This window comes from Entelurus aequoreus, linkage group LG02, assembly GCF_033978785.1.
Source record: "Entelurus aequoreus isolate RoL-2023_Sb linkage group LG02, RoL_Eaeq_v1.1, whole genome shotgun sequence".
In the NCBI taxonomy this organism is placed as follows: Eukaryota; Metazoa; Chordata; class Actinopteri; order Syngnathiformes; family Syngnathidae; genus Entelurus; species Entelurus aequoreus.
This window is the reverse complement of record NC_084732.1, coordinates 52,443,012-52,452,531: the sequence shown is the minus strand read 5'-3', so window position 1 is coordinate 52,452,531 and position 9,520 is coordinate 52,443,012. Positions and strand designations below refer to the sequence as shown.

General features: G+C 42.5%; 1 protein-coding gene across 2 annotated transcripts in view; it reads right to left on the bottom strand.

The window, feature by feature from the left end:
* Positions 1-6,767: 6,767 nt before the first annotated feature.
* lmo1 (LIM domain only 1) overlaps positions 6,768-9,520 on the bottom strand; it is a 76,476-nt gene continuing 73,723 nt past the window's right edge. For both annotated transcript variants that reach the window (XM_062028953.1, XM_062028950.1), the window contains exon 4: positions 6,768-7,513. In XM_062028953.1, coding sequence (XP_061884937.1) covers positions 7,408-7,513 — 106 coding nt within the window. In that variant the 3' untranslated portion in view covers positions 6,768-7,407. The remainder of the gene's footprint in view (positions 7,514-9,520) is intronic.

Below are 9,520 nucleotides of genomic sequence, written 5' to 3'. Positions count from 1 at the left end.
AACAAGCAGAGTGTTAAGGTCTGTACCCACGGGTGACTGTAATGTTCCAAAAAGAAGGTCTGCCTTCTCCCAATCAGCCTTTTCCTACCAAGCCAACAAAGAATAGAATGGGCTCCCAGACAATCTAAAGCAGGGGTGCCTACACTTTTTCTGCAGGCGAGCTACTTTTCAATTGACCAAGTCGAGGGGATATACCTAATTCATATATTGCATTTATATGTATTTATTTATGTAAGAGACGTTTTTGTTAACAAGTTAAAGGTGTTTAATGATAATGCAAGTATGTTTAACACATGTGGATTCATTTCTTTCATGAAGACAAGAATATAAATTGGTGTATTACCTGATTCTGATAACTTGCATTGATTGGAATCAGACAGTAGTGCTGATAACGTCTGCAGTTTTCAAATGGAGGAGAACAAAAGTCCTCCTTTCTGTACAATATCACATGAAAGTGGTTGGTGGCAAACTCCGTAGCTTGGTAGCTTGTGCACGGCAGCTTTCTGAGAGTCTTATTTTGTTAGCGTAGGCAGGATGAAGCAGAGCTTTTATTGTGAAGATAGGAACTGTGCAGTCGGTCTTTAGAGTTTTGACGGCAGGTACAGCGCTAGAGTCTGTTAAAATAAAAAGTGTTTCTGGCCTTCTTGTCAGTAATTTTTTTATAAATAATGAGCTGCAGCAGCCAGCCATCTCAGAAGACTCTTAGGTGCCATGAATGTCAATCAAGTGACGAAAGCAACGTCTTGGTGAAGATTGTTGATCGCTAATTTTTAGATCTATTTTTTTAATGCCTAGCTTGCGATTGACTGACACACACTCCGCGATTGACCGGTAGCTCGCGATCGACAAAATGGGCACCCCTGATTTAAAGAACAACTCAAGTTTTCACAGTTTCTCACAGGCAGTCAAAGACAGACTTATAGACCACCAGTCCTGGTCACATTAACAATACCAGGCAGGTAGTTGACCATCAGATGGTACCCTTATGGGTACCATCTGATGGCCACCAGAGTACCAGTCTAATCGTGTAACATCACAATATTTTTTACGTATGCAGTACCAATGTGGTATATGGTTACTGAATGATACCCTTATGGGTGCCATCTGATGGCCACTCTACTGTATGCTGTGTTATGTGGGCTTTGATAAAAACTGATTTGTAACTCGCATATTCTCTATGTATTGTATTTGTATTTTAAATTGCTTATCATTATGTGATTTCAATTTTGTTGTGTATGTATAACCATGCGTAATTTTAATTGTGAATGTTAAATGGGCCATAAAAGGACTACAGTTGAAAATTAGCATGGTGCTAAATCTGGTGCCGCCATCGTTTTAATGTAACTGCACATTGTCCTTCAAATAAACAAATACAAACAAAAAAACTGCCGGCAATGCGGACCAAGCTCTGACACCGATCATACAGGGAGCGGACTGCCACAATCAGATGGTCCGATACCCCATACTCTCTGAGCACTCCTCACAGGACTTCCTGGGGGACATGGTCGTATGCCTTCTCCAAGTCTACAAAACATATGTAGACTGCTTGGGCAAACGCCCATGCACACTCAAGGATCTTGCCGAGAGTATAGAGCTGGTCCGAAGTTCCACGACCAGGACGGAAACCATACTGCTCCTCCTAAATCTGAGGTTTGACTATCCCGTGTAGCCTCCTCTCAAGTACACCTGAATAGACTTTACCGGTAAAGCTGAGGAGTGTGATCCCACAAAAGTTGGAACACACCCTTCGGTTCTAGTTCTTAAAGAGAGCTAGTCCGACACCGATGTCCACGTAATTTTGCAGAGTTTTGTCAACCAAAAAAGCCCCACAGCAACCAGAGCCCTAAGGATCTCCCGGTGGATCACATCCACCCCCGAAGCCTTGCCACCGAGAAGCTTTTTAACTACCTCGGCAACCTCAGCCCCAGAAATGGGAGAGTCCACCACAGATCCCCCAGGCACTGCTTCCTCATAGGTGGGATTGAGGAGGTCGTCGAAGTATTACCTCCACGGATCCACAACATCCTGAGTGGAGGTCAGCAGCACACCATCCCCACCAAAAATGCAGTGACAGTGCACTGCTTCCTCTCCTGAGGCGGTGAACGATGGTCCAAAATTGCTTCGAAGCCCTCCGGAAGTTGTTTTCCATGTTTTCCTGAACTCCTCCCATGTCTGAGTTTTTGCCTCTGCGACTCCCAAAGCCACACGCCGCTTTGCATGTTGGTACCTGTCTGCTGTCCATAAGTCAAGCAAACCCGATAGGACTCCTTCTTCAGCTTGACGGCATCCCTCTGGAATTACTGCCACGACACGCACAGACCACCTTGCGGCCACAGCTCTGATCGACCGCCTCAACAATAGAGGTCCACTCAGACTCATATCCAGCGCCTCTCTCGTGACATGTTCAAAGTTCTTCAGGAGGTGGGTATTGAAACTCTCGCTGTCGGGAGACTCTGTTTGATGTGCCTAGCAGACCCTTACAATGCGTTTGGGCCTACCCCACTATTGGAGCCAACTCACCACCAGGTGGTGATCGGTAGAAAACTCTGCCTTTCTCTTCACCCGAGTGTCCAAAACATGAGACTGCAAATACGATGACAAAGCCACAAAGTCAATCATTGAACTGCAGCCTATTGTCCTGGTACCAAGTGCACATATAGCTAGATAGATAGTACTTTATTGATTCCTTCAGAAGAGTTCCCTCAGGAAAATTAAAATGGACACCCTTATGTTTGAACATGGTGTTCATATATATATACAGTATATATATATATGTTAAGTGATCTCGAGGAGGACGTCACATTTGAGGAATTGGAGTCATGGAATTGGCTGATGTTAAAGGTAGTGGATGCTGAGAGCCTGCACTATTCACCGGAAGATGACGAGATGTTGATGTAGTGTCCAAGTGGTTACCTGGTCCAGTTTGACTTTGTTATGTTTGGCGCAGGCTTCCCATGTATGTTGACGAAGGCATAAACTGAGTTCAGTGGCTTCAACATGCCATTATGACCTGCAGACTCAATTCGTTTCTCCACTGTGTCGAAGCGAGGTGCAGCAGCTGTGCGCTCCACGGTAGGCGGAATACAGTGATCCCACAGAGGGCTTAAGCAAGGAGGATAGGGGGCGCGTAGAAGAAGAGAACCTTCAAGGAAATGAAGGCAGACACATGTTCTGGTTCTCTATGGAGGACGAGGAAACTACACCGGCATTCCTTCCACGCGGCACTTTTCCACGCCCGACTCCCGTGCAGACAGCATCTCCTCCCTCGCCGCTGCAGCCAAAGTTTGATAACCCAATCCATCATCCTGCCGAACATTTCTTGTCCGGGGCTGCAACCACTGCACTAAGCCGCCGCAGCCTGATGACGTCATGCCAAAATCACTCAAGCCATGGGCACGCGTGAGTGGTGGGTACGCGCAGCACTCTCACGTGACACATTTGACACGGACACTTTTATATGGTAAAATCAACTAGTCAGCCTTCACCAAGTGACATCAAGTTAACTGTAGCTGACTACAAGGACATTTTTGAAGCAGCTAGCCAGCCACTACAAAGTGTGAACACGCCTCTTCCAGCGTCAGAGCCTACAGAACAGCCTCTTAAGAAGCAGGCTCTGCCTATCTCACCACCCTAGCATTCCAGAGCTCAAGTCCCTGCACCCCTGCTGCTCAAGGTTTTTTAGCCACCTGTCGCTTCTCCTCGCAAGATCAAGGCAGTGGTGCCACCTCTTTCTGTTCCTGCTCCATGGCAACTTCCTGTTCCCACTGCACTGTAGCTTCCTGTTCTTGTCTTGCACGAACACTGTGGGGATCCTGCAATGGTGGGACCAAGCTCTCCCTCTGGCGAGGATGCCGCCGCCAGATCTTTGTTTATTTACGTTCCCATTGCTAGGAGCGCTGAGCTTGCATACCATCCTCTGTTTGGTGATTAGGACACACACCTGCTACCAATCTCAACCACGCCCCTTCTTATACCTGTCTCACCCCGCCAGTCCTTGCGGGTTCATTGTTTGCTTCATGTGACTGTTTGCTTTCCTGTTTAGCTTTAAGCTACTACCTAAGTTTTTATGCTACTATGCTACACGCCCCCACACGCGCCGCGCAGACCGCGGCCACGCGCCTCCACAGCCGGCAGCAATCATCAATCAACGCACCTGGTCTTGACGAGAAGCAGCAGCATAAAGGCTCACTCCACTGACTACTCCACGCCGGAACAAAGCCCTGATTCAGTAAGCTTCACGTCTCTGGCTCCTGACCTGTGTCTCTCTCTTTTGCTTGCTTTGTTTCCCTCGTGCCTAGTCCTTATCTGTCCTTGTCGTCTCCTGTTCCCACAGTACCTCCGTGTCTCCGCAGTGAGCTGTGCGTCTCACTTGCTGATCTCCCCCCCCTCCTGGACTCTGACTGCCTTCCTCGACCCTCGACCCCCGCGCTCAGACCTGGATTTCTGGACGTCTCTCTCCTGCCCCCCACGGACCTCGCTCGGATTCCGGACCTCTTTTGCTTCGCCCCTCTGGACTTGTTCGCTGCCACAATCAACACACACTTACAACAACCTCTGGTAACTTATATATGGTTAACTTCCATACATAGCCTTGCATCCACACACATAGTAGCATACACACCCTACGTACTCATCAAGTTCAAATAAAACCCGTTGAGCTAGACCTCCTGCTGTCGTGCCGTCTCCTTCCCCCTCGTCTTACGTAACACATTTTGGAACTTGCAAGCGTATTTCTTCTTCTTACTCGTCGTCGCCATGTCTCTTCTTCGTTCTTCTGCTTCGTCTCCTTCTTGTTGTGTGTGCAGTTGTGAACTGAGCTCCAAAAGCGGTAGATGTTATTGTAGCGTCCCGGAAGAGTTAGTGCTGCAAGGGATTCTGGGTATTTGTTCTGTTGTTTATGTTGTGTTACGGTGCGGATGTTCTCCCAAAATGTGTATGTCATTCTTGTTTGGTGTGGGTTCACAGTGTGGCGCATATTAGTAACAGTGTTAAAGTTGTTTACACGGCGACTGTCAGTGTGACATGTATGGCTGTTGACCAAGAATGCCTTGCGTTATCATTAAACCAGTTAAGTGATCATACAACATAAAGCATTTCCTGACATCTTCGAGTGAAGATCATTGTTGAACCCGTCCAACGCTACATTATTATGTGACTGGGCCGGTACGCTGTTTATATGGAGGACAAGCGGACGCCTGGATAAAACACGGCTGTTAAGGGGTGAAGGTTTCAGGTGAGAGAGGACGTTAAAGGCAATGTCTTTAAGGCACGTCCCCAATATTGTTGTCCGGGTGGAAATCGGGAGAAATTCGTGAGAATGGCTGCCCTGGGAGATTTTTGGGAGGGGCACTGAAATTTGGGAGTCTCCCGGGAAAATAGGGAGGGTTGGCAAGTATGGCACCAACACTGCACGCCACGGGAGGCAGTGGCAATATTGAAGGAATATTGACATTTTGTTCTTATTAATGATAGAGCAAGAAGGTGCTATGAATGCGTAAAGATTAATATGATGCACCCTGTCATTAAATAAGGGACATTTTACATGCGCTCCTTCATGCAAAACGGTCTCACTCGGAACCCTACTGTACACAACGCATGGTCTGTGTATCTGTGTTATGCTTCATATTAGAGAAAGGATTTACTGCTCTTGAAGAACTGTTCCTTTCAAAGAGCTGTTCAAAACACTGGCTTGTTGTCATATTCTTTATTTTATAGAAGTAACTTGTTTTTATCAAGGAAATTATTATTGGTTGCAGTTATACGAGAAGATTTGGATCAGAATGCCATATCCCATATATGTATTGACAATGAGATTTTTACTCAGCTAAAAAAGGACAGGTACAAATATAAAAATAATAGGTAAGGATAACATGTGTACAATTGTATATAAAAATAATATAAATAAAAGTACAATAAAAAAATAGAACAAGATAAAAATGTGAATGCTGTGGAGGTGTCTGGTGTGTGTACATCTGATTTTTTTTTAAAGCAGAATAATTAACTAAGGCAGTTATTCCAAAGGCTGCTACGTTTCCTTTGACTCCAACACTCATTTTCCAGTGCAGTCAGGTGGTGTACACATGTCTGGGCAATTTGTAAAAAAAAATGGCTCTGTTCTCATTGTTCATGAACATCACATCTCTACTTCATAGTCTTGCTCCAGTCACTTGCACTCATTTTTACACAAATGAAATGTATGTTTATGTTTGGAGTGGAGCTCTACAATGTACTACACAATTCATGTAGGTATAGTCACTATTAGAGCATTATTGAATAGACAAAAACAACATTGCAATAAAAAGCTAAAAATTTAATGACACCATGTAAATAATATTACAAGAACAAGAAAGTAATGTCATAAAAATATAATTGTTATGATTTCTGAGTAAAGACTGAACATTCCCAAACAAATGTACTGTGACTAAACCTTGACGTCAGTCTTCAAAAAATTTGCACATTTATTGTTTTTTTTATTCAATTTCACAAAATGTATTCAAATGTGTATTTTTGCTATAATTTTTTCCTTTTCAGCGTGAACCTATTACTCTTTTTTTTGTACTGCATAACAGTTAAAGAGTTTAACTGAGCTGAACATTGTTGCCTCCCTCTAATGCCTTTCCTTCCCTTTAATTTCCAGGATAATTCACCTTCGTTATCAGATAGAAATTAGTGCCTCATGAATAACTGAGATGAGCTCAGTTAGCCTCGGTCCTTTTTTCACAACAACCTGCACATTGACAACAACACAGTTTGGAGAAGCATTCTTTTATTCCAAATAAAATATTAGTTTATTTTCAACAGTTTATCTAATTCTGACAGAGCTTAGTAAAGTTTAACAAAACATGTTTTGTTGCATGGTGATTCCAAGAAGTACTTCAAATATATTTTCTCTCGCAAGGCCTTGGACAGCATTGCTGTTTTGGAGACATGATTACATTTCAATCAAATGATGGGCTCCCTCTCCAACAACTTTGGTTTTGAAAAAAAAAACCTCACTATATGAACATTTAAGAATCTTTAATTCACACTAGTAATAAAATTGCATTACATTTCATAAAATAAATGTTCCAGTTTATATATACAGAGAAAACAGACTGTACATACCCTCCAATGAACCTTTTTCTAAAAGAAAACAGAACAAAACCCGAAACCAATGTCACAAAACATACAAGCGATATAGTGCTCAGCTAAGCAGGCACAACTGTACATCAACGTTTGTAACTGCTCAGTGTTGGGGTGAGAGAGGGGCAAAAAGTTGAACATTTACAACAAAGTCCTTACGAACAAATAAAGGGGTCTTAAAAAGTATTGCAGGCAAGCAGACAGACGCTTGTCTTTTTCCAAGTGCAGCAGAAGGTGTGTGTAACGTGTGGAGCTGATTGGTGCTGCCACCACACAAACTTCCCACTATTGGACTTGGGTCTCGAAGCTCCCGTTCAGCTGACCCTCCTCATAGTCCATTTGACACAAAATCATGTTGTTTTTAAGGAAAAACTTGTCACCCACGCAAAACCTGTTAAAAAAGAAACAATAATATGATTAGTGCCCACGGAGTAAAACAGTGATGTGTAGGTGTCAACTGTAATACACACAGTTCATTTATGCACTTTTTAAAAATCTTGTTTTTTCTATTTTCAGTAAAATGTGTTTTATCTTTAGTCCATCCATCCATCCATTTTCTACTGCCTGTCCCTTTCGGGGTCGCGGGGGGTGCTGGAGCCTATCTCAGCTGCATTCGGGCGGAAGGCGGGGCACACCTTGGACAAGTTGCCAACTCATCACAGGGCCAACACAGATAGACAGACAACATTCACACTCACATTCACACACTAGGACCAATTAGTCATCGTCATTTAAATATATTTAATATTAGTTGACTAACTGTCAACTTTTAGTCAACTAAATTATATAAAGGAAGTTTCCTTGAAAATCACCTTTATTTAAGCCACCTGCAAAGCATCTTAACAAATTTCATAACACAAATTAGACCTGCTCTCAATTTCACAACAATCTCAGTGTTATACATTTTTTTACTTGAAATTATAGTAACTATGCAATGAGCTGGAGACTTGTCCAGGGTGCCCAAAAGCAGCTGGGATAGGATCCAGCCCCCCGCGGACCCAAGAGGGATAAGCGGTAGACAATGGATAGACATCAACTATGCATAGCGCACTCGGCATCGATGATGCAACTCTGATCTTTCTCAGCAATAAAAACAGCAGTAAACCTTCACTGACAAGCTGACAATATATTTCAGTTATTTTTATAAATATTTTTACACCATAACTGTCTCCACTGTAGAATCTAGAGCCTGTGCAATGTATTTCATGCAAGTGTGACATCGTTATTCTTGCCCACAATACTATGAATACAGAAAAATCATACTGAGGGATGTTGTAGTACTCTGAGTGAGTCACCACTCTTTGAATCAACATGAGCTGGCGAGTACATCTCTCTTTGCAGAGAGGATGCCAGCAGTTGTATTTTGTTTTGTTTTGTTTTTGCAACAAGCCAGATGCAAGACTGATTCTTTTTTAATACTCGGCTGCATGAATAGTTATATTTCCAAGCTTAAAAAAAGAGAAATCAGATGGTGATTATACTTTTACAACAAAGTAAGGATACGTGCATGTGCTGTATTTCAGATACAAATAAAAGGTCAGATCAAAATAGTTTTTTTTTATTATATAAAGGTAAATAAATGGGACTAAGAAGTATTTGATAACATTATTATGACAGTTTATTATTACCTTCTTGTTCTTGTTATGTTAATGAGCAATCTGTATTACCCGTGATTAAAGCATATACATTTGAAATTATTAAAGAAAAACTCCAAAAGCCTCACCTGGGGTAAAGGTCATTACACGTCACTGGTTCACAGTTTCTATATCATATTCATATTCTTGTACAAACCTTGCTGCACACTAGAATGATCCAATATTGTGGTTTTATTAAGTTAATTTATATTATTTTGTAATGTACCACTTAATGCTATAGGCATCCAAATGATAATACATTAAGATATTTTCATTATATTTAGTTATGATGGTTCATCATTATAATACCATATTGACCTTAAAATTAGACAGTATTTTTCCACAGTCAAAGTCCAAAGTCTGTAAAAGACGGGTAATCTTTACATGGCAAAAGATTAAGAGGGGGATTTAGAGGGGGGGGGGGGGGGGGGGTTACCCACATATGCGGTCCTCTCCAAGGTTTCTCATAGTCATTCACATTGACGTCCCACTGGGGTGAGTTTTCCTTGCCCGTATGTGGGCTCTGTACCGAGGATGTCGTTGTGGCTTGTACAGCCCTTTGAGACACTTGTGATTTAGGGCTATATTAATAAACATTGATTGATTGATTGATTGAAGCAAATAACAGAGTTATAAATGATAAATAAATGATAAATGGGTTATACTTGTATAGCGCTTTTCTACCTTTAAGGTACTCAAAGCGCTTTGACAGTATTTCCACATTCACCCATTCACACACACATTCACACACTGATGGCGGGAGC